We start from the raw sequence: 24,982 nt of genomic DNA, 5'->3' as shown, positions 1-24,982 counted from the left end.
CTTGTGGGACCGTGACGGTTTCCCGGGCCCGATCAGCTGTTCCCCGAGGAGCGGCGGGGCCGTAAGAGGCGGCCGGAAGCGGGTGAGGAGGCCCCCCGCGTGCCGTAGGGTCGCCCGAGCCCCCGGGCTCCGCGCCACAGCGAGCGAGGCTGCAGGAGTAGTGGGGGGCGGCGATGGCGGAGACGGTGGCGGACACCAGGCGGCTGATCACCAAACCGCAGAACCTCAACGATGCCTACGGGCCCCCCAGCAACTTCTTGGAGATCGACGTGAGCAACCCGCAGACCGTGGGCGTCGGGCGGGGCCGCTTCACCACCTACGAGATCCGGGTGAAGGTGAGGCTCCCGCCGCCGCCGCGGCCCGTCCAGGCCCACTCCCGCGCCCATCCGCCCGCCTTGGTCCCCGGGGGGTTCATCATCATCATCATCAATCGTATTTATTGAGCGCTTACTGGGTGCAGAGCACTGGACTAAGCGCTTGGGAAGTACAAGTTGGCACCATAGACAGTCCCTACCCAACAGTGGGCTCACGGTCTAGAAGGGGGAGACAGAGAACAAAACCAAACATACTAACAAAATAAAAATAGAAGAGATATGTACAAGTAAAATAGAGTAATAAGTATGTACAAACATATATACAGGTGCTGTGGGGAAGGGAAGGAAGTAAGATGGGGGGGATGGAGAGGGGCATGAGGGGGAGAGGAAGGAAGGGGCTCAGTCTGGGAAGGCCTCCTGGAGGAGGTGAGCTCTCAATAGGGCCTTGAAGGGAGAAATCAATCAATCAGTCGTATTTATTGAGCGCTTACTGTGTGCAGAGCACTGTACTAAGCGCTTGGGAAGTACATGTTGGCAACATAGAGAGACAGTCCCTACCCAACAGTGGGCTCACGGTCTGAAAGGGGGAAACAGAGAACAAAACCAAACATGCTAACAAAATAAAATAAATAGAATAGATATCATCACCAATCGTATTTATTGAGCGCTTACTGTGTGCAGAGCGCTGTACTAAGCGCTTGGGAAGTACAAGTTGGCAACATAGAAAGACGGTCCCTACCCAACAGTGGGCTCACGGTCTAGAAGGGGGAGATAGACAACAAAACCAAACATACTAACAAAATAAATTAAATAGAATAGATAGGTACAAGTAAAATAAATCAATGGAGTAACAAATATGTACAAACATATATACGTATGAACAGGTGCTGTGGGGAAGGGAAGGAGGTAACATGGGGGGGACGGGGGAGAACCGAAAGAGGCGCCGGAAGGGCCGGGAGAGCTCTCCGAGGCCAGTTAGGTAGTGGCTACGCTAGTGGCCCCTTTCCCCTTTTGGGGGAAACCACTTCTGGCCGAGAATCAATGTGCTATGTGAATCAATCGATTGATTGATTGAGAGGACTCTGGTAGACACTACCGCCCCCCCCCCCCCCCGGAGGGAACGGTAAGCGCTTACTACAGTACTAAGCGCTTAGTACAGCGCTCAATAAATGTGATTGATGATGATAGCAGTTAAGCGCTTACTATGTGCCAAGCTCTGGCGAAGCAGCATGGCTCAGTGGAAAGAGCGTGGGCTTGGGAGGCAGAGGTCGTGGGTTCGAATCCCACCTCCCCCACATCAATCAATCCATCGTATTTATTGAGAGCTTACTGTGTGCAGAGCACTGTACTAAGCGCTTGGGAAGTACAAGTTGGCAACATATAGAGACAGTCCCTACCCAACGGTGGACTCACAGTCTAAAAGGGGCTCACAGTCTAAAAGACTTGCTACAGTACTAAGCGCTTAGTACAGCGCTCAATAAACGTGACTGATGATGATGATGATAGCATTTAAGCGCTTACTATGTGCCAAGCTCTGACGAAGCAGCGTGGCTCAGTGGAAAGAGCGTGGGCTTGGGAGGCAGAGGTCGTGGGTTTGAATCCCACCTCCCCCACATGTCTGCTGTGTGACCTTGGGCAAGTCACTTCACTTCTCTGTGCCTCAGTTCCCTCATCTGTAAAATGGGGATTAAGACTGTGAGCCCCACATGGGACAACCTCATCTCATCTCAACCTCATCTTTTAGACTGTGTGCCCACTGTTGGGTAGGGACTGTCTCTGTATGTTGCCAACTTGTACTTCCCAAAAGCTTAGTGCAGTGCTCTGCACACAGTAAGCGCTCAATAAATACAATTGATTGATTGATCTCCTTGTGTTCCCCCCAGCGCTTAGAACAGTGCTTTGCACATAGTAAGCGCTTAACAAACACCAACATTATTATTATTATTCTAAGCGCTGGGATAGATACACAGTAATCAGGTTGTCCCACATGGGGCTCACAGTCTTCATCCCCATTTTCCAGACGAGGTCACAGAGGCACAGGGAAGTGAAGTGACTTGCCCAAAGGCACACAGCTGACAAGCGGCTGAGCTGCGATTTGAACCCATGACCTCTGACTCCCAAGCCTGTGCTCTTTCGACTGAGCCACGCTGCCTCTCTGGATTGAATAATAATAATAATAATGCATTTATTAAGTGCTTACTATGTGCAAAGCACTGTTCTAAGGGCTGGGGGGATACAAGATGATCAGGTTGTCCCACGTGGGGCTCACAGTTTTAATCCCATTTTACAGATGAGGTAACTGAGGCACAGAGAAGTTAAGTGGCTTGCCCAAGGTCCCACAGCTGACAAGTGGCGGAGCCGGTATTCGAACCCATGACCTCTGACTCCAAAGCCCGTGCTCTTTCCACTGAGCCACGCTGCTTTGCAGGCTTTAGGGAACCCGGAGGAGGGTGACCGGCTGACCAGTCTGCCCTGCCTAGGCCTGCCCATCTCGCTCTGCATCTTGGCCCCCACTTCTTCCGGCTCGGTTGGGCCCCCGTCTCCAAGGAGACGGAGGCCCAACTGGCCTGGACCAGGAGACGAAGTGGGGTGGCCCTTCCTGTAATTGAATCTTTTGTATTGCCCTGTGGGCCCTTGACCGTGGTCATGGTGTGGGGCTGAGCGTGATGGTCTAGGCCCCAAATCCGACCCAGTATTGGAAAATCCCGCCTTGTTAGAGCACCTTCCTTCATTCAAGCAATTGATGAAATTTGAGTGTTGACTACGTGCAGAGCACCGTATTAAGCGAAAACGTTCGAAGTCTGCGCTCTCTTGCGTGAAGGAATAGTAGTAATTATGGTACTTGTTAAGCACTTACCATTTGCTAAGCACTGTTTTAAGTGCTGGGGTAGATACAAGTTAATCGGGTTGGACGCAGTCCCTGTCCCACAGGGGGCTCACACTCTGAATCCCCATTTTACAGATGAGGTAACTGAGGTACAGAGAAATGAAGTGACTCGCCCCAGGTCACACAGCATCTATGTGGTAGAGCTGGGATTAGAACCTAGGTCCTTTTGACTCTCAGGCCCATGCTCTATCCACTAAACCACCCTGCTTCTTGAATCAGCTGAATTAGAAATGCTCATTTATAATTTACTAGCTAGTGTTCATTGCAGAGTAATTCAGGTGATTTGAGAGATACTAACTGAGAATAGCTTTTCGTTCCCTAGGTGAGGATGAAATAATTTGCATGTGTAGCAAGGTAAGTATCTTTTAAGAAGTAATTACATGAAACAAATGCAAACTGTTAAAACACACAAAAAAATAAATAAAATAATCAACAGTGTATACTGTTACTGTATACTGTGTATAAGTAAATTTAATATAAACGTGTGACTTTTAACAAATGTTAAAAGAACAGTGGTTCAGAGCTACCATCACCTTTGTTGGAATGATGCAAAATTAAAGTCAGTAACCCTATTTTATTTTGGCATAGGTCAAACACTCCTGGATGAAACTCTGTGCTTTCCCCCTAGTATTGGCTTCAATGTTTAAAAGCTCGTCAGCGGTGAAGGCACATAGTCTTATGTACACTTGACTGTAAAATTCTTAGTCCCTAGATAACACTCACCCAAAAAATGCCCACCAATGACTATTTTGTTGATTATGAAGTCTATAGTTAGGTAAAGCATTCTTTAACCTTACAAACTTTGACTCTCAGAGGCTGATGAGCCTTTTAGACTGTGAGCCCACTGTTGGGTAGGGACTGTCTCTATATGTTGCCAATTTGTACTTCCCAAGTGCTTAGTACAGTGCTCTGCACATAGTAAGCGCTCAATAAATATGATTGATGATGATGATGGAATTCTGAAGCTGCTAACTATTGATCTTTGGGACCTTCACCGGGACACTTGGCTCTGAAATGTTTTCATGACAGTCCCTAAATGGAGCTTCCTCTTTTGGCATCCATATTCATTAGTGAGTTTTCTCTTTTCACTAAAGCAGAACTCTGTTTCTGTCAAATGCTGCCAAACTTTCATAATTAGTACATCCTGTCAAACAGTTGAATCAAAATCCTCTTCTTGCATCCAGTTCCTTCCATATTAAACACTGTGATGTAAAGTTTTTTTGTCTAATGTATTACCAATTACCCCCCTCAGTGGTTTTTTATTTTTATAAATGAAGAAAGAAAATTCCCATGGAGCCAGTTAATTTGTAAATTTTTGAAATATGCCTCAACTGTGCTTACTTAAAACACCAAAGAAGTCTCTTTAGGGAATTAGTGTGGCAAAGGAAATCCATATTCGTATTGTAATGATTTTCTCAATACAGTCCGTTAATACCTATTAGGATTCTATGAAGGTGATTTGGGCTGAGGTGCAGCACCAACTCTTCTGGTGCCATGATGTTTTCAAAAGTGGGAGGCAGAATCTGGGTGAGGGCAGGCAGGGAATAGAAGCTCTTCATATTGAATCGGAAAGCGGGGGTAAAAACAGTCTCAGGTTATTTTTGCATGGGCTCATTCTGCATTAATTCATGCTTCCAGGGGTAGTCTATCAAAAATTTTATGGTGGTGGTTTGCTCCCACTTGGAGTACTGGGTTGCAGCCGTGCTGGTGCACCTCTAACTATCACCTGCCCTTGTTGCTGAGTTATTTCACAGTTACTTAGTTCTTGTTCCTGGCTTCAATGAGGAACAGAGTCTGTGCTCAATGGGTTCCCCCTTATCTACTGCCAGCTTGCTGGCTAGAGGTTGTTTTTTATCTTCCCCCACCATCTTAGTCTTTTTCTCTCAGCCTGTTCACCCTCCCTCTTTGGAATGTTTTGCAGCTCATTCCATGCTCCGGGAACCTCCTTTGCCACTGCCATAAGTATTCCCCCTTCACCATCTTCTGAATTATGAGAATTGGAGATGAGTGTATGTGTGAAGGGAGGGCAGGGCAGGGAGTGGTAATAAAAGTGAGCCCAGTTTAACATGTAGATATCTCTCTCTCTCTCTGTCTCTCTCTCTCTCTCTCTGTCTCTCTGTCTCTCTCTCTTCCTCCCCCACCCCCACCCCCACCCCAGGGTTTTATCGATAAAACCAAGTCCTTCTCTTACAAGGCCACTCTATCCTGGTTACTGTGTGTATGGGCTTAGGAAAGGTAGTTCAAAGTGCAGGAAAAATATTCTGTATTAGGATTTGTCAGTTTTTTGGCTTTGGAGGAAAGCGTGTGAATGGCCATTTGATGCCTGGTGTTGCAGCCCTGGTGCTTGTACTAGGTCGAGCCTGGTGGCGGGATTCTTGTTTCTTGGCTACTTCACTGTTCCCAACTCCTTCCCCCACCCTCCTTCCCCTTCACCGCTATACCTGGGTGAGTGCCACTGCTCAAGGAGCTTCAGTAAGTTTACTGAAAAATCCACGTGTGAGAAAAGTATAGTTGTCATCATCGTCATACTTAAAAAGTGCAAGGTGCACCACAAAGCACTGGGGAAAGGTCACAAGATATTAACAGAGACATTGTCCTTGGCCAACAGGAGGCTCTATCGAAAAGGGTTATGGAGAAAGAATTGTCAAGGTAAATAAGGCCAAACAGCATCAGCAAAGCCATGGGGTGACTGTGAGCTCGTTATGGGCGGCGATTGTCACTCCTTATTGCTGTATAGTACTTTCCCAAGTACAGTACTCTCCACTCAGTAAACACTCAATAAATACGGTTGAATGAATGAATAGGTGGAAATCGGAACAAGATAGACTTTTAAAAGGAATCGTTATGAGATGACAATAGTTCTACTGAAAACTTCTCTCCTGCTTGTTTTTTGTGAGAGTGTCCTGTTTGAAGTCACACATTGATCAATCACTCAATCATATTTATTGAACACTTACTATGTGCAGATTACTGTACTAAACACTTGGGAGATACAGTATAACAGAGTTGGAGGACCCATTCCCTGCCCACAACAACGTTACAGTCTATAGAGGGTCACCGATGCTCATTAATGCCACATCCTTCTCCGCCAATCAATCAGTCGTATTTATTGAGCGCTTACTGTGTGCAGAGCACGGTACTAAGCGCTTGGGAAGTACAAGTTGGCAACACATAGAGACGGTCCCTACCCAACAGTGGGCTCACAGTCTAGAAGGGGAAGACAGAGAACAAAACAAAACATATTACAAAATAAAATAAATAGAATAGCTACATACAAGTTAGAGTAATAAGTACGTACAAACATATATACATATATACAGGTGCTGTGGGAAAGGGAAGGAGGTAAGGGGGAGGAGGGGGAGAGGAAGGAGGGGGCTCAGTCTGGGAAGGCCTCCTGGAGGAGGTGAGCTCTCAGTAGGGCCTTGAAGGGAGGAAGAGAGCTAGCTTGGCGGATGTTGGGAGGGAGGGCATTCCAGGCCAGGGGGATGATGTGGGCCGGGGGTCGACGGCGGGACAGGCGAGAACGAGGCACGGTGAGGAGATTAGCTGCAGAGGAGCGGAGCGTGCAGACTGGGCTGTAGAAGGAGAGAAGGGAGGTGAGGTAGGAGGGGGCGAGGTGATGGAGAGCCTTGAAGCCGAGGATGAGGAGTTTCTGCTTGATGCGCAGGTTGGTAGCCACTGGAGATTTTTGAGGAGGGGAGTAACATGTCCAGAGCATTTCTGGACAAAGACAATCCGGGCAGCGGCGTGAAGTATGGATTGAAGTGGGGAGAGACACGAGGATGGGAGATCGGGGAGAAGGCTGATGCAGTAGTCCAGATGGGATAGGATGAAAGCTTGAACAAGCAGGGTAGCAGTTTGGATGGAGAGGAAAGGGCGGATCTTGGCAATGTTGCGGAGCTGAGACCGGCAGGTTTTGGTGACGGCTTGGATGTGAGGGGTGAATGGGAGAGCGGAGTCGAGGATGACACCAAGGTTGTGGGCTTGTGAGACGGGAAGGATGGTAGTGCCGTCAACAGTGATGGGAAAGTCAGGGAGAGGGCAGGGTTTGGAAGGGAAGACAAGGAGTCAGGTTTGGGCCAGAGGCTCTGCTCATTCCTAAAACAGCATTTGTGGCAGGCATTCCATGCATCCTTTGTAATAAACTGATTAAAAAAATTACTTGTTTAAAACTGCCTAACCAAATTTTTTTTAAACAGTCTGGCCTCGTCAGTTCTTGTAATAAAGCTACCCGAGTGCTCCAGGAAAAAAGGAAGAAAAGTAACTTTAAATTACCAACTTGACATAATTTGTGTCTCTCTTGCAAAAAGAACTTTCCAGTCTGTCCACTCTGCCTGCCTGATTGGCCCGTGGAGTTGGAGAGGTTGGAGGAGGAAGGTAGAGCCAGAAGCAAGTCTGGCAAATGCAGGAGCTAGCATGTGGAGCTGAGCTGTGCCTTTTGGCTCCCCCCGCCCCGACCCCAGAGTGGGCTTAATGGAGATGAGGCAAGCAAACCAAGAAGCACTTAGGATCCTACTCCTCAGGTGTGTGAGTAGGAGCTCTGTAGGTGGCAGATCTACCTGGGACCCTGCAGCCTTTAAGGTGATTTATGCAGGGAGGAAGATGGAGACCATGCTGGTCCCAGGGCCCTAGAGCCCCCCTGGTGGCTTTTGGACCAGGAAAGAGGCACTTGCAGACATTCCAGATCTAAAAGGTAAAATGACCATGTGTTGCTTGGCTTTAACAGGTGAACTTTTGAACTTCTAAGCAAGTGATGGGTGTTTAGGAACCCAGAGGAGATATGTTTTTGACCATAAATTTTGCAGTGGAGCAGCCATGCTATACCTAGGGTGCGTTATTATTATTATTACTGGGCACAGACCAGGTGATGCCTTGGCATCCCTCACCTATTAAGAGTTGCTCTTCCTTCTTATTTGAGAGCAAACTCACAACTGATACGATTTGGAAGCCTTTTTTCTGGGCCCCTAAAGTATTTCATTTGCTCCTCCGTTTCCACCTACAGTGTTTCATCCTTCTGAGTCCTGACCTCAAATTCTATATCCTTAAAGGTGTGGGTCTTGTCTAGCTGGAATCCCGTAAGCATAGCACGGTGAGCTCAACACCACTGTGCATGGAATAGGTAGTTCCAGTGTCATGTGCCTGTTTAGCCACGGGAATGTGACAGAGAAGAGAAGTAACACTTACCCACAAAAACTGCAAGGCATCCCCCAAAACCTGAAAGGCTTGAATTTTGAACCCCACTTTTACCTTAATTTTTTAAAATCTGATTATCAGATCCCACATGATATAAATGAACAAAATAACCTACTAGTTATTTTGATACTAGTTTTAGAACTAATGTTACTAGTTTTAGAAAATTGGGCAGTAGTTCCATTTAGGAGAAAGCCCTTAATGTTGGCTTTCTGGTGCCTTGCCCAACACTTTTTTGAGTGGTTAAAGATGAAGTGAAGAGGGTGGATGCCTCCTGCAGCCCCCACCTAAAGTACTAGGTAGGTTGGCTCAAAGCACAGGTGCAAAATTAGCAATGAAAATGGGCCAGGAACAGCAACCCTGCATTTTCAAGAGGCCTAGGGTGAGCTCAGCATAGTTTTCCTTCCAGTTCAATTCATTTCTCTTCCTATTGTGGTAGAGTACCTTTGAAGTGAAATATCAGGTGGGCTACTCATACAGTGTTGTATGAAATGTTGAAAGGTTATGAGTCTTGATCAGTGTTGAGCTGGGTTAAAATTTAACAGGTGAACTAGGAAAAAATATTCCTTATCATAGTCCCAACCTCTTAGTCCTCCAGCTTCTACCAAACAAGGGCTTGTGGGCCACAGTGATGATTTTTTTTTGTACTGCAGGAAAGTTGTGAGCTCAGCTGTCAGTCAAAAGGAAATCTCCAAGGAATGCCAAGATGTCACATGACTTTTTTCATTACTCAGAGTAGTCACCTGAGCTTTATCCACTGAAGAAAGTCTTATTACATTTTCACCTGAGGCAGGGAGGAGGTAGTCCCCAACCCTTGTCTTGAGGTAATGATTGCCGAGTTTTTAAAATGACAGCTAATGGCTATATATAGGGCTTGGGAAGACACATGGCATAGTGGATAGAGCATCGGCCTGGGAGTCAGGAGGTTATGGGTTCTAATCCCGCTCTGCCACTTGCCTGCTTTGTGGCCTTGGGCAAGACGCTTAACTTCCCTGTGCCTCTCTTACCTCATCTGTAAAATGGGAATTAAGACTGTGGGACATGGACTGTGTCCAACCTTATTTGCTTGTATCCACCCCAGTGTTTAGTACAGGGCCTAGCACATAGTAAGTGCTTAACAAATATTATTATTAATGTTTGTCTCCCCCTCTAGACTGTAAACCCACAGAGGGTGGGGAACATGTCTACTAATAGTGTGGTATTATACTCTCAAGCACTTAGTACAGTGTTTTACACATAGTAAGCACTCAATAAATACAGTTGATTGGCCAAGTTAGCCATTTTTGTTCTTCGGTACTTTCCCAGTGTTTTGTTACTAGGGAGTTCTTGGGGAGTTATTCGTCATGCTGCAATAGTCTTAATAAATGAGTAGAAGTTGACAGTCAAGATCTATGCTTTGAGCACTGTCAGACTATGAGAACAATAATTACTATTTATGGGGCACTCTTGAAAGGAATAGTGTATTGTAATGGCACTGCTGCCAATCTGAAAACCTAAAACATGCACATGTGTAATGTTTAATGTCATTGTCTAGCTCTTCTCATTATAGCTAATCATTCTGACTGGAAAAGAAAGGAGTCTATTAGTATATGTATCAGTCATCTTTCAGAAAATTAAAAGGCCCATTACGCTTCCCCTTTCATATTTTTGTGGTTTGTTTGCCAAGTAATGTTTCATGTTCAAAAGAAGAACATTAGCTTCATCTTTCTAAAGGTTCCTTTGTAGTTTGGATGGCAGATTGCACCACAATTGAGTTGAAATATCGACTGCAAAGGTTGCTCTGAACTGATTAGATGCTGAAGGAGGGGAAAAATATCTCCTTTTAATACCCAGTTTTATAAATGTGAAACACTCCTTTCTTCCCCTTCCCCGGTCCCCAACCCTCAATCTTTGTGCCTGTTAAAGAAGAGTAAAGTACTTAGTTCACTGAGTGTATGTAAACTTCAAACATAGTACCAATATTTACAAGAATTCCTTGCCTTTAGTACTTGGACATGGTTATGCTTAGATGTTTCTTTAATAGTGGCATTTCTTGAGCACCCACTTGGTGAGTTGCCCCAAAATAAGATGATGAAGGCTCCCATTGGAAACAATAGACAAACTTTGACCCTGAGCCTTAATATTGGAGAATCTGCATGGAGGAAGTGATTCTAATGCGGGAGATTTATTTAGCACCACTTGCACTCACTGCCTTTTGGATTCCCTTTGTTGACATGGAGTGCAGTGCCTTTAGAACTATGCTATTCCTGGGAAATCAAACACAGCTTCATGGGTTCCTCTTCAGTTAGTACCCACAGTGTCACCTGAAGGTTTCAGATTTAATTAAAACTTGTCTGTGAGACACTCTATGGGATTGTTATAAAGCAAAGTTTCTTGTTTTAAAGCTGAAAGACCACAGTTTTGTGCCAGTGGGTACTGATAGCCTTCAGAAGCAAAGAACCAGGGCTACAGACCATAGTTCCAAATTTGTATCCTTTCTTATCTCTTTGTAGTTTGTTTTTTCTCTTTAACCAGCCCAATTTCATTCAGGGTCATTAACCCTGATGAACCCCTTTGTCATCAACTGTAATGATAGGAGAAAGGGCTCTGAAGTGTGGTTCCCAACCTTAGCATAGTTAATTGATTAGTGGCCTACTTTGACACTTTGGAAAAGCAGAACCGAGTTTACTCTAAGCACCTAGTACAGTGCTTTGCGCACAGAAAGTGCTCAATAAATACAATTGATTGAGTGAATGAACTAGAGAACATCACCTGTTACTGTTTCTTAGACTGAAGGTAGTGGAGGGGTGAGGGGGGGAAGCAAGGCACTGAATCAGACTATAATCCCTGTTGAAGGTTTTATTGTACTCTCCCAAGCACTTGGTACAGTGCTTTGGGCATAGCAAATACCACTGATGGGTTTAACTGTGGCATTAAGTATCTACTGTGTGCTGAGCACTTTGGTAAATACTGGAATAGATATAAATGAACGGGTCAGGGTCAGGGTCGGATTCTTTCCCAAGTAGGCTTAGGGCAGGAGGGCAGGTACACCCGAAGAAGAGCAGGCGTAAATCACCTTGTAACCTCCCCAGCAGTTAGAACAGTGCTTTGCACATAGTAAGCGCTTAATAAATGCCATTATTATTATTATTAAATTATTGGAGCTGTTTCAAAAACAGAAAATTTGGAAGTGAAGTCCAGTGCAAGGGAAACAGCTCTCAGAGCCGGGAGACTCTCAGGTCCCAAGTCTATGTTTTGTTTTGTCATCTGTCTCCCCCTTCTAGACTGTGAGCCCGCTGTTGGGTAGGGACCGTCGCTATATGTTGGCAACTTGTACTTCCCAAGAGCTTAGTACAGTGCTGTGCACACAGTAAGTGCTCATTAAATACGATTGAATGAATGAATGAATCAAAGGCTCCACCTTCCAACATTCTAAGGAGTTAAGAGCATTGGGAAGTTGGAGTGGGTGATGGGTTAGCAATTGAACGGGCCTAGATAACTTCCATTGCACCAGGTAGACATTGTCCTCTAGAGACCACTCCTTTTTTTGAAATAACTAGTTAATTGTTACACTGAAAGGCCTCGAACCTGCAAGAGACCAAACCGAATTGCCTTAGGGACCATCTACATTTCAAAGACTTTCCTAAATGAAAGCTTTCTCTTGGCTTAAATGACTTCTCCCCCAGTATAGATGAAGTTCATGTAGGTCATAAGTCATGTCTACAGTTATTCATGCTGTTCCAAGCGGAGTTAAACAAGTATCCAAAGTATCGAAGAGAAGGGTAATGGCTTGAGCACTTCTCAGTTTATCTCTTATCTTCTAAGTTGTTGATCTATGAAATATGCCCTTTAATGAGAACTTTAGTGGGGCATTCATTTACATCTCTTAGGATTGGCTAAATGTAGTATGGCCTATTGGGTAATACTTTTGATGTAGGTGCCAGTTTTGTCGAGAGTTCACATGATTGTCTGAAATATTAGAAAAATGTGTGCTGCTGTCTCCCTATCTGATCAGCTCTGAGGAGATTACAGGAAGGTTTGGTTTTCCGAAGTCATCAGCGGTCATTTGCCTGCAAAGGGAAGAACTACTTCAGCCTTTCACCCTCGGAGGCCAACTGCATGGCCTTCCCCAGGTTGGCCTCTTTGTTCTCATTGGATCTGAGTGCTTCCAGTAATAATAATTGTGGTATATAAGTGCTTACTGTGTGCCAAATAGACTGAAGGCTGGAATAGGTACAAGTTAATTGGGTTGGTCTGTCGGTCAGTGGAATTTACTGAGCACTTACTGTGTGCAGAGCACTATACTAAGTGCTGGGGAGAGAACAATACAATAGACTTGGTAGATACAATCACTGCCGACAAGTAGCTTACAGTCTACAGGGAGAGAGAGATATTAAAATAAATTACAGATAGAGGAAATATAGTATAAGGTTATGTACATAAGTGCTGTGGGGCTAAATCTCAAAATGCTTAGTAAGTACACACCCAAGAGCGGAAGTAAGGCAGTGCAGGACAAGCTTTGTGTGAGGCGGTGGTTGTGCCTCTTCCAGGAGCCCAACCCCTGCCCTTCCCAGTTTTGCCATATGCAGTCAGTTCAACAGCTGTTTGTTTGCCAGCTGCCAGTGTGACCTGAGACTAACCAGAACCCAGAGCTAAGTCCTGTGGGGATCCGTGATGAAGAGAAAAGCTCTGTGTTGGTGGAATGCTTCATTCCATCATTCTCCCCACAGAAAACAGTTGTCTGCTGCACTGGGCTGGGTAAACACAATGTTTCATGGACTCTGACTTGTAATCCTGTCCATGTCTTAACGCCTCTTTTCCTGCACTCATGATTACTGGTCACCTAGGTATTGTGCTCAACAAATGATGGCTCCATTTGCCAATCATTCATTCATTAATTCATTCATTCAATCGTATTTATTGAGCACTTACTGTGTGCAGAGCACTGTACTAAGCGCTTGGGAAGTACAAGTCGGCAACATATAGAGACGATCCCTACCCAGCAACAGGCTTACAGTCTAGAAGGGGGAGACCCACCTCCTGAATGCCTGGTGACCATAGGAGAGCATGTGCAGTTTCAGTTGATGTTCTCAGAATATTTTAAGTACAGGGTGGCTATAAAATGGGCTTTGGGGAAGTGGGAGGAGCCAGAAACCGAAATACTACCTGACTTGCTTTACACATAATCACAGCCAGCTGAGCTAGAACCCCATCCTCACCCTCAGTTCTCTCCCCGTGGGTTCCCCCTCTTTTTTGCATCTTCTAGTGTGACAGCCTTCCTGGAAATCTAGTCAAACAGCAGGCTGAGTTCAGCAGACATTTTTCCTCTGACCCTCTAGACCACAGCCAAAGGGCAAAGATTTAAAGGGGAGAGGAAGTGAGAACTGAAGCAACAGGAAGTAGACCCGGAAAAAGGCTGTAGCTAGGCTGCAGGGCACTGGCCCAGTTGTCAACCTGGACTCTTTCCCCAGCTGGAAAGTTTTGATATTTTAATAAGTAAGCAAAAAACACAAGGAGCTTGATTTTGCCGACAAAAGCTGTGTGGGGTTGAGAGAGCATGAAGGGTGTCAGGGAGGGCAGGTTTCAGGCCACAAGACCTTGTGGGCAGGGAATGTGTCTACCGACTCTTTTATATTGTTCTCTCCCAAGTGCATCGTACAGTGTTTTGCACACGATAAGCTTTCAAATACCATTGATTGATTATCTAGGAAGAGGCTTTCCCCCTACTCCAAATAGGAGGACTATGCTTCCATGGACTGGAAGGCGGTTTCTGCCTCTGGCTAACCAGGCCAGTGTTTGTCCACTTGACTGGTGGCCTCGGGCAATCTGAATGTGGGGGAAATACACTAAGTACCAAGTTTAGAGGACTGAAAGGAGGCAAGTGAAAAAGAAACAGCAGCAGAAGGGCCTTGAAAAGAGCCTTGAAATGTTACCCTAGTCTACCAACTTTGGGGAACTCCCCCCAGGCCTATGCAGGATGGATCTGAACTTATTCTAGGCCGTAAGTTCTTCCAAAAAAGGACATAGAATGGGTCTGGGCCAAGAAAGGATGAAAAATGGCTTTTCTAAAAATGCTGAAACTCTAGCCAGAGAGGTGGGAGTGCCTCCTAGGATTTTTCAAAAACTTTTTTGTGAAAGGATATTTTAACCATGACAGAAGTATCTTTAAAAATCTGCCTTTGTAAAACACATTAAAGCCTAGTCAATCAATCACTGGTATTGAGCACCTACTGTGTGCAGAGCACTGTAAGCAGTTGGGAGAGTACATTGTAACAGAGTTGGTAGACATGTTCCCTGCCCGCAAGGTTACAGTCTAGAGGGAGAGAAAAGCTTGGCTAAGCAAAGTTTATCCTTCGGAAATTTGTAGTAGAGGAAGCGGCAGCAAATCAAAGCTGGAACCAGAATGTCAAGATCAAATTAACAACTCTTTAATGTAAATGAACCAAAATCCATAACATGCAGCCCACCAAACTCCCCTGCCTTTTGCTTACTAGTAGTAGATTTGACCATTGTCTAGTAGCTTTCCATCGCATGCTGACTTCCAGTGCTAGAGTGAATGTTTGTTTCCCTTAACTACTGTTTTGTTACTCTGATATCAAAAAGAGAACCTGTTACTATTGGCTGGCTAGAGTTTATTTTCTTGGAAATTCCATTCCTCTCTGGCAAGATGGTTGGGCTCTCCTTGTCTGGAGGAAAGAGGCGGCACTGTCCCCAGGTGCATGTCGGGGCTCCGGAGGCTGATGGGAGCCGTCAGCTGCTGCAGCCGCGGACCCCTTTACCTCACAATTGAACTGTCCCGCGGCTTGGGCTACGATTGCTTGTCGGTGATCTGCTTCTTTATGCCTTTCCCAGCTATACCACGTGGCTTGGGGTTGTGCTTTTGGGTGTCCTCATCTCTTTTGTTGGTCAGGCTGGCTCTCATCTCTCCTCGGCATGAAATACAGCAACTCCTCCGGCGCCCAGGATCATCCACTCCATCTGCTTCAACTGTCCCAGGTGTCCCACCCGGGACAGTTTAATTTTAGCAGGTCCAAGTGGTGGGATACTTGCTGGCTCACCTTTCCTTGCCCCATGACATCAAGTATGGCCCTAAGAAACACTAATGATATAAACTGCCATCAAGAAAGCTGGGCCTCCACCTCCAAATCAGTTGGGTCCAGTAGCACGCTGACGCTGTGTTCTGTGCCCCCAGTGCCAAAAGGCTGTATGGATGCCACTTTGCCCTTCGTGTTTCCTGGCATTGTGTCTGGGACTATTATGGTGCTCAGGTGGCAGTGCCTCTTCTTTTCTTTGCTTTGGGGAAGCAGCATGGCTCAGTGGAAAGAGCCTGGGCTTTGGAGTCAGAGGTCATGGGTTCAAATTCCGGCTCCGCCAATTGTCAGCTGTGTGACTTTGGGCAAGTCACTTCACTTCTCTGAGCCTCAGTTACCTCATCTGTAAAATGAGGATGAAGACTGTGAGCCCCCTGTGGGACAACCTGATTGCCTTGTAACCTCCCCAGCGCTTAGAACAGTGCTTTGCACATAGTAAGCGCTTAATAAATGCCATTATTATTATTATTTTCTTAAGTGTCCCAGTGGACTTTGGGGTTTCAGTTACGGTTTTCGCAATATAGGTTGGCGTGTAAGTCTGAAAATCTCTTGCATTTCTTTATGCCTAGTACAAGGATGGATCTGAAAGATGCCAACAACTCTCAACTGTCTAAAGTGACAGTTTGGTCTCTAAGAGGAGCTTCTCCACTTAGAAGAGTGCTTGGCACATAGTAAGCGCTTAACAAATACCATCATTATCATCATCACTGAGCTAAGCTTGAGCAAGGACTGTCCCAAACAGCCTGCTGACACGAACCCAGAGGCCTGATTCATTGGGGCCAGCACAGGGTGGCTCGGTTTGTGGCTGGGAGGGTAACAGGGAGGTGTTTCTAGTCTCATCATGATTTTCTGTCCTCTGTTTTGGCTGATAGTGGCCTTTCTACAGGTGGGTGGCCCCATATGGAGGAAAAGCAGGAGTCTAAGCGGCCCTTCCCCACCCTTATGAAAGTTCCAATAGGTGGGACCGTCAGATCCCGAACTCTGATGTATTGTTCTCTCTCAAGCACTTAGTACAGTGCTCTGCTCACAGGAAGCCCTCAATAAATGCCATTGAGTGGTGGAATCTACAGCTTCCCTCTGGGCTTTTTTAAATGTTCTAAGTGTTTTGATGTTGATTAGTTTCTGTGTTGTTGTTTTTCTCCCCTCCCCAAATTGGGGGGGTGGGCATGTCTTACTCCATTGCTGATGTTCTGTACATTCCTTAGTTTCAAGAGCAGAGCCCTACACATTTATAGGGGCTGAGTGAAAGGGGTCAGGGTGAATAGAAAGCACTTCAGCCTGTTTTCCAATAAACCTGACCAGCACACCAAGGGGCAAGAACCAGCTCTGCTTCAAGCCTGACTTTCTTAAGGCCAGTGGCAAAGGAGGCTGAAGATTTACTCGCTGGAAGGTCAAATTTTACAAGGACTAAAATGGTGGGAGCAGGATGATTGGTGGTGGGTGTTTGTTTTTCTTTTTTTGCAAGTAAACCTAATAGCTAACAATCAGATGAGGTGAATCAATTGTAAAAGACTTTGGTTGTTCACTGTGTTAATCTTGATCAGTGAGGCTTGCCTGTTCCTTCAGTGACCTGGAAAAATCATCTACAGGCTTGTCATGTGTTTGACTACTTTGGAAGCTGGCTGGTTCAGAGGTCTGCAGGTGACCCAACAGAATTAGGAGAGGACAGCCCTTAAACCACAAGGAACCCCTCTGCCAGTGGGGACAATGCTAGTTCCAAAAGAAAGCTCCCAAAATTCCACAGAAGGGAGCCATAACTTTAAAACAACTGAACAAACTGTTAGCTAACTGCTAAAGGATAGAGGCTTTCTTCACCTCCAAAATGTGGGGGGGGGGGGGGGGAGCTGTTAGAATGAGGCTGATGGAATCACGCTTGTGTCAAAAGTTCAGAAGGGAAAATGGAAGGTAAAACGAGCTGAATTGGCACTCTTACCCCAACATTGTACCTGTAAGCTCGATATGTTGTTTCAGAGATTAACTTTATAGACTTCCGTACCCAGAAGTATGAAAATTCTTAGGGGACTCTTTTCACAGGCTTGATCTTAACCTATTGAATAAAAGAGAGCAGCTAATCCCTTTTGTAAAGTAATTTGAGAGGAGGGAATTCAAAATGTAAAATCTCACCTGCAGAAAGCTCTCAATATTGTATAGGCCTTTCTATCTTTAGACACTTACTAAGACTTAATATTTTAATGCGGAAGGTTGAACTTGGTTAAAAAGCCAATGGGTGAAATTAGAGAGCAATAATCCAGTGCTTTATTTCTGGGACTCTTCATCCTGCACTCTGGGGGACCTGATTTAGTCCCTGTTGGGGAGAAGAATACGCTTCTGTCCAGAAAGCCAGCATGCATCTTTAAATAGAAGGGTGACTTTTAGCATAATAAGAGTCTTGTTAAGTGCAATTTTGCTCTTAGTCATTAATACAATGAACAAATGTTGTGGTTACCTGGGAAAGAAAACTCAAGTGCTTTTAAACCTCTTGTGAGATTTGGTTTCAGGCATGAAATCTATACAGTGTTATGCACAGCAGCATCTGTAAAGGATTCCAAGCTGTAAACTATACAGCATAGAAGCTTTGGGAAAAGCTGAGACTACTGCAAAATGGATTTAAAAGGGCCGAACACAAAGCTTTTATTTAACACCGTTTCTCTCTCCCTTTCCTGCCCCCCACCCCCACCCAAAAAAACTGGCTGGCAGTTGTGATGTTAAACTTACAGCAAAACCCTCCTAGGAGCCAATTCCACTTGGCATGCATCACTGTTTTGGGTTGGCGTAAACATTATGCTTCAAGCTTAATCTATTCTGTGCTTCAGATAGCACTCAACTGGAATACAGTTTATTTTGTTTCATAAGTGTTAGAGCCCAAACAACCTTTTTTTTTTTTTTTTTTTTAATGGTTTGGTTTTGTGGGGGGGCGGTTTTGGTAATTCAGGCAGGGTGTAGTGTTTGAGGTGCAGAGCAAAACAGCCTCTTGGTGAAACCACGGAGCAAAGGATTGAACTTCTTGCCCTTACTGTAAAGTGCTGCACTCACGTAAAACAGCAGCTAGAAGGTAAAACTTCCATAAGATAATGACCCCTGCCCTGCATTCATTGCTATACAACTTTCCCAAGAGGAGAGGCTCAGCCTCCAGTGCATTATTTGGGATTCAAAGGCAGATGATTATCATCTAGGTAGGATTGGGGTATTTGAATTGATGTCCAAGTTATTTTTGGTTTTTTGGTGGGGAGGTTTTGGTTGGTGTTTTTTGTGAGGGGGGGATGTTTTGGGGGTTGTTTCTTTTTCCTCAGTTTGCTAATCCTAAACTCTGAGAGATTCTGCTGAGTTTTTAGGGCAAATTGCTTTGACAGATAAGTATCACCGTATAACTTTTGCCCCTAAACTTGTAATTGATGCCTACTCTTAGAAGAGTACAGCAATGAATTCCTTTTCTCTCTGACAGTAACTGCCTGTTCACTGAAAACTGCAATTTTTTCAGTTACTGCCTCTTTTAAGCCATTTGCTTTTAGGGAATGATCTTGGAATAAAATGAAAAATCAGTTTGCTAAATCCGTGTCCTCCTTTGGTACACATGCTTAGAGTTGCACATGTTTGGTATTGATGCCCCCTGTATTGCTTGCAGAGATCCCTAAGTGGTAGTGACTGTGATGGTAGAGTCTCCTGTCAGACAGGCAAGCCTCAGTCCCGTCACTGGTAAAAGGTAACAGAAGAAGGTACCTGGTTTATAATTCTAGTTTTTTCATGGTTCAAGGGAATCCATTTTTAATTTTTCCATGTGAAATATTGGGGTCAACGAAAGCTATGGAAATTGGATATAGAGGAAGAGAACAGTGCTTTACACATAGTAAGCACTTAACAAATGCCATCATTATTATCACACCATTTGGGGGCATCTCCTCAGCCCATCAGTTGGCCGACAGTTCTGATTTCTTTTCAGGGCAGAGGCTGTTGTGGTACGAGTAGAGCAATGATCTCTGAAGCCATTCTCCCCTCTGGGATGCTCTGGGTAGGCCAGGGTGTTCTTGTTCTCAGATGATTAAAGGCATTGCTTATCTGTCTCAGATGAAATGTTTATTGCAATAAGATTTATTCTGTACTGTCTAAATATTAGAGGACTATCTTCACTGCACAAACTGTTATTTGTCTCGGATTCCATGTGCTCAGAACATGGAATTGGTAACACATGGACAGTTGGATGACCTTCAGTAGTGGATACTCCAAGGTTGTCTTTTGTAGCTTTCTAGTGTACAGGCAGTTAGAGGCTTTGGTTGAATCGTGATCTGTTTCAACTGTGTTGTGTTATTTCTTGAACTTAAGCCTCCCCTGTCGGGGTCTGTGAATACCAGTCATCCTCACTGTGTTACCGGTGTTGTGCCAAAGAGAACCCCAGTTCCCGCAGGTGTTGCCTTAATTATTCAAGTATTTATTAAAACAAATTTGCCAACAGCTTGCTGGGAACAGCCTGTGTATCTGCTGAAAATCTGCTTGTTTGCTTTCATTTTCTTCTTTACACGAGAAGCTAATGACACAAATTTTTGTTCCTCTCCTGTATTTGCAGTATCTTAGGAGTGCACTGGAGGAGAAAAGAGCCCTGCTCTCCCAAAACATTACCAGTGAGATTTCACTCATTCCAAGCCTAAATCCAGGAAGTACCAAGATGTGCACTGCATTTTTCCGTAATTTCTAGCAATTCCACTAATAGCGCTTATTACTGGGCCTGACGAGTGTCTTAATGTCTGGGCTTGTGACCCAAAGCTTTGAATGTAATATAGAATAATTGAACTATCAGTTCTAGTGAAATTTCTTTTCACCTGTCATAGCTTGTCTTTAAATTCATATCATTTATCATATCATTCATATCAACTAATTTTATGGTTGGCAAGAAACCAACAGTAGATGCATAATTTTGGGGACTCACTAGGAGCAGAAGTGGCATTTTCTTCTTAAAAGTGCAGAGGTCAGGTCTTTGGAATTTAAAAAGAACCTGCATTTTAACAAACAATCTTTCTGTCCTTTGGTGGCACAGAAAACAGTGCTTCAAGAAGACCTTTAAAATAGTAAAAGAACAGTAATCTAGCTACCATGTTACTCCGTTAAACCTGACTACTTGGCATGTCCTCAAAAAGGAAAGAAATTGCTTCTCCTGCAAATCATCAATATGTGCAATTCTCTTTCAGACTAATCTTCCTATTTTCAAGTTAAAAGAATCTTCGGTGAGAAGAAGATACAGTGATTTTGAATGGCTGCGCAGTGAATTAGAACGAGAGAGCAAGGTGAGAGAGACTGGCTTTGTTTTCATGTGGCTTCAGGTCATGGAAGCTAAGCATTCCAAATTCAAACTGAAGTTCTCTTCAGTTAATATTGTTGACTGCAAAATGCAACAGTTCACCTTCCAAATTTCCTTTTTTTTTTTTTTGAGCCGTTGAGTAGCAGAGGAGAATTGATTGTATGCATCTCAAAACAAAACCTGTCTTTTTAACAATGAGACAAGGCATAGAACCCTTATAATTTTGAACAAGTCCAGCTTATAGTGGTTCCCATAGTGCTAAGTTGGATGTTCTTACTTTAGCTGAAAAAGTTGTATGGTAGGAGAGAGAGAGAGAGAGCTTTTGTAGGGGAAAGGAAGGGTTGTCTCCCTTTACAAACCAAGAGGAGCTTTAATTCTTTCCTGGTTAAAATTGGTAAAGGCCAACCTACCTAGACCAACCTTAGTGAGATAGTGAAAGGGAGTCACATGTTTAAATTTGGGGGCCTGAGTTCATAGCCATTTTTAGTAGTTTGGCATCTCTACCCTCCCAAGCATCTTGGTTTCAGTGAATAATAACATTTTTAGTATTTACTGCCACATCTGAACTGGGACTGCCTTTAAAGCCCACAGCTAGACTTTGGAAGTAGAGAGAATGCTAATTAGCTCCCATTAACCCCACTTAGACCATTGACAAAATTGTCATTGTGAATCAAGCCCTCTTCCTAGTTTTCAGCTTGAACAGGTTACCGAAGTTCTGTACATAACTAATCTCCTAATCGGATATTTGTCTCCTGGTGACTGAGATCGTCATGTATTTCTTGAGTACATGATCAAGTGTTTTCTCCCTCTTGTAATGAGAACATGCAGCCTAATGGGGCTCTAACCTGTTTCGGGACTTTGTCAGGACTGCAAGTTGCAGCAAATAGTTCTGAGCAAAGGACTGTTCTTGTACTGCAGTGAGAGGAAGTAATAACCTTGACTCAAACAGTTGTAGCTCTTCAGAGATGCAGAACAAGGTTCATGTTCAGTCAAGGTGAGATGCAACTGAAGGGCAGTGGGAGGAAGTTGATTCTTTTTGTGCACTCTGAGCTGTAATCAAGATTGCTGGAATGAAACTTGACTGTAATCTCCAGAAGGTGAATGCATTCATCTACCAATCTCTGGCAGGTCCTTATTTACTCAATTGTGTGGTGGTGAACGTCTTTCTTTGGCAATAGGTCTGTAAACCTATATGAGGGGGCCCTAATTTTCTCCTCAACCTAATTCTAATGGGGCCAGGGAAGGGAGGAAATCCTGACTGGAGAGGGAGGAGGGGCTCTTGACATGTAACTCCTCACCATGTGACACCCAGAATCTGCTTGAATTTGCTGGTCAGTTCCTAAGTCGATTGGTCCCTTTTCCAGGTAACTTAGGTTTGGAATGTGGCAGTGGTGGTGGTGAGCGAGGGTCGGCTGGGTCATGGGATGTGACGTTTCATATGTCAAATGGCTAAAATCGGTTTCTGTTTATCAGGTTGTGGTCCCACCCCTTCCAGGGAAAGCTTTTCTTCGTCAGCTTCCTTTCAGAGGGGACGATGGCATCTTTGATGATTCCTTTATCGAGGAAAGGAAGCAAGGACTTGAGCAGTTCATAAACAAGTAGGTATTCTGTGTGCTGTTCGGTGTAGGGCACAAGCCTGTGGCAGGCACGCGCGCGCGCGCGCGCACGCACACACACACACACACACACACACACACACACACACACACACACACACACATCCACCCCACCCCCCCCGACGGTGATAGATTCCTGGGACCTGAATATCTTGCAGAATGAGCTGGGCGGCTTGGGCTCCGTTGTTGGATTCATTCATTCAATTCATTCAGTCATTTATTGAGCGCTTACTGTGTACAGAGCACTGTACTAAGCGCTTGGGAAGTAAAAGTCGGCAGTTCCGAGAGTGCCAAACTTTGCAGAATTTCAACCTCAGAAACATGAAAAGTACCTGATGAGTGGCAAATGTGTGTGACGTTAAAATATTGAGACTTGAGTGATGGAAATGAGTAATTTTGTGTTGACCTAAGTTTTGTATTTGTTTTGCTTGGTTAATTTATGCAAATTACCTCTAAAATTACAGCATTTAAAAATACAGGGTTTTTTGTGTGGTTCTTTCTGATATAAGGTATGTTCTATCATGAACAATGAAACTCACAAAGTGCTTGCAATCATTTAGTTTGATTGCAGGTGGAGGGAGGCATTATCAACATTCCTTGTGTAAAGGTGCACTGTTCTCCTTTCATTTCCACAGGCACATGTAGTCATTTGAAGCTGCAAGAACACTAGGGATTATTTGTCTCAATTTTTTTGTTTTTTTGGTTTTTTTACTTAGAAACCAGTAATTTTCATCTACCACTCTCATCATCAATCGTATTTATTGAGCGCTTACTGTGTGCAGAGCACTGTACTAGGCGCTTGGGAAGTATAAGTTGGCAACATAAGTGCTCATCCCTGTGCACTTATGAATGTTTGAATGCCAAGGTAGTGGGAAGGTTTATGCAACTTTACAGGATATGGCTGCTTCTGGACTTATGCTGGCTTTAGGAAATAACTACTGAAGACTTTTTTTAATGCCCTAGAAGGTATATGTGTCTGCTTGCATATGTACTCAAGAAAGGAGGTAGTCTGAAAAGTTTTTGAAGGAATGTCTAATGGTTTGAAGGCATGTCTGCTGTTGTCTTTCCAAAGCAAGCATGGAGTAATGAAAGGAGTTTGCATTGGCTCCTCTCTAACGATCCTAGTGTTTTCCATTGTGAATCAGTTTTTGATCTATCCTTACACCTGGAGAAGGCAGCACAACAATAGAAATTCCTAAATCCAGTTTTAGAAGGTGTTGGAGAAACTCCATCTGCATAATCTGGTCTTGGATTTCCTTAATCACCCTGGAACTGAAGCTTTTCCCAGAGGCAGCATGAAGAGGGAAGGAACTGGATCTGGGGAAAAATGGGTAGGGATAGGTGTGTATCATTCCTGTGATATGCTGGACTAACGCGCTGTCTCTCCCTCTCTCCGCTCCCCCCGACTTGATTCTAGAGTCGCTGGCCACCCCCTGGCACAGAATGAGCGTTGTCTGCATATGTTTCTACAAGACGAGATCATAGATAAGAGCTACACGCCATCCAAAATCCGGCATGCTTGAATCCTACAAAAACCAACTCCCCTGAATATTGGTGATTTGGGCATGCCAGTGAAGAGGTCCCAGCCCACTTAGCATGCTGCCCAGAAGCCAGCACAGTTGGCCTCCAGTGGGCTACTAACACTCAGTTTTGCTTTGTCTGGGCCATTCAGACAAGAAGTTTATTGCTTTAGCAAAAATCCTTCCCTCAACTTTTCTCTAAAGTCACCCTGAAGAGCTGTTTGATTCTGGTGCACACTACTGCTGCATAGCCTCTCCAGCATGTCTGTCCTCCACCTGTGCTTTCTCCATTAAAGATACTGACTTGGCCTTACTTGAATTTGCACAGTTCCACTGTCCTCTTCATTTCTTGTATCTGATCGACTAGAATGTCGTCTTCTGCTCTTGTTCTGCACAATATCACCTCTTCTGACTCTTTTATTTGTAGAAGTGTTATGCAGTTGGTTTCGAATACCCTGTGTGTGAAACACAACCTTGTGCAGTAAGTAGCTTCCTCTAAACCTGTAAAACACTTTATACTGGAAAGGAACGAGGGAAATCTTTATATTCTGTATAAAAAAAAATCAAATTTATATACTAAAATCATTTGTCTAAAATTAAGTTGTTTTGAAATAAAAATGGAAAATATATTTCTGTTGTCCCCGACTGTTGTTTTGCCTCGGAATTTCCACCCTGACTTGGGTTCTCCTTCCAAGGCACTGGTGAAGGAGGATTATTTACTAATTATATACCTCACTTGTGGTGGAACTTCATTCCTCTCCAAGTAAAGCTGATGTTGAATACACTGAGACCTCTGAGTGGATCATTTATCTAAAATACTGCAATGCACAAAAAGCAAGCTTTAGAGCTGACGGAATCATTCATAAAGCACTTCTACTTGCAAAATGCTTTTTGGTCTCGAGTTACACCTCACACTTTAAAGTAGGTTAGCATTGTTCCCCCTCTTTCTCAGCTCAGGGAACTTGTCCCAGTTCATCAATGAGCCTTGTCTGGCTGGCCTGGTCAGCCAAGCAGGGATCTGCCTACCTCTGGGCAGGGGCTAGAATGTCGTCTTCTGCTCTTGTTCTGCACAATATCACTACAGCTAAGTCGCTAAGT

General features: G+C 44.5%; 1 protein-coding gene across 1 annotated transcript; it reads left to right on the top strand.

Annotated features, from left to right (window-relative positions):
* Positions 1-24,513, top strand: SNX3 (sorting nexin 3). The gene is made up of 4 exons (XM_038761436.1): positions 1-335; positions 20,639-20,734; positions 22,222-22,346; positions 23,782-24,513. Exons 1-4 carry the CDS (start codon positions 174-176, stop codon positions 23,885-23,887), a joined length of 489 nt encoding a protein of 162 aa, XP_038617364.1. The 5' UTR covers positions 1-173; the 3' UTR covers positions 23,888-24,513.
* Positions 24,514-24,982: the final 469 nt, after the last annotated feature.

This window comes from Tachyglossus aculeatus, chromosome 19, assembly GCF_015852505.1.
Source record: "Tachyglossus aculeatus isolate mTacAcu1 chromosome 19, mTacAcu1.pri, whole genome shotgun sequence".
Classification (NCBI taxonomy): Eukaryota; Metazoa; Chordata; class Mammalia; order Monotremata; family Tachyglossidae; genus Tachyglossus; species Tachyglossus aculeatus.
This window is presented reverse-complemented; position numbering and strand designations above follow the sequence as displayed.

What these genes read in the sequence shown, in the direction of transcription:
- SNX3 (XM_038761436.1), top strand. Translation starts at nt 174, where the DNA reads ATGGCGGAGACGGTGGCGGACACCAGGCGGCTGATCACCAAACCGCAG. An exon ending in CCTACGAGATCCGGGTGAAG is followed by an intron (nt 336 to 20,638) that starts GTGAGGCTCCCG and finishes ATTCTCTTTCAG; the next exon opens with ACTAATCTTCCTATTTTCAA. An exon ending in CTTGAGCAGTTCATAAACAA is followed by an intron (nt 22,347 to 23,781) that starts GTAGGTATTCTG and finishes ACTTGATTCTAG; the next exon opens with AGTCGCTGGCCACCCCCTGG.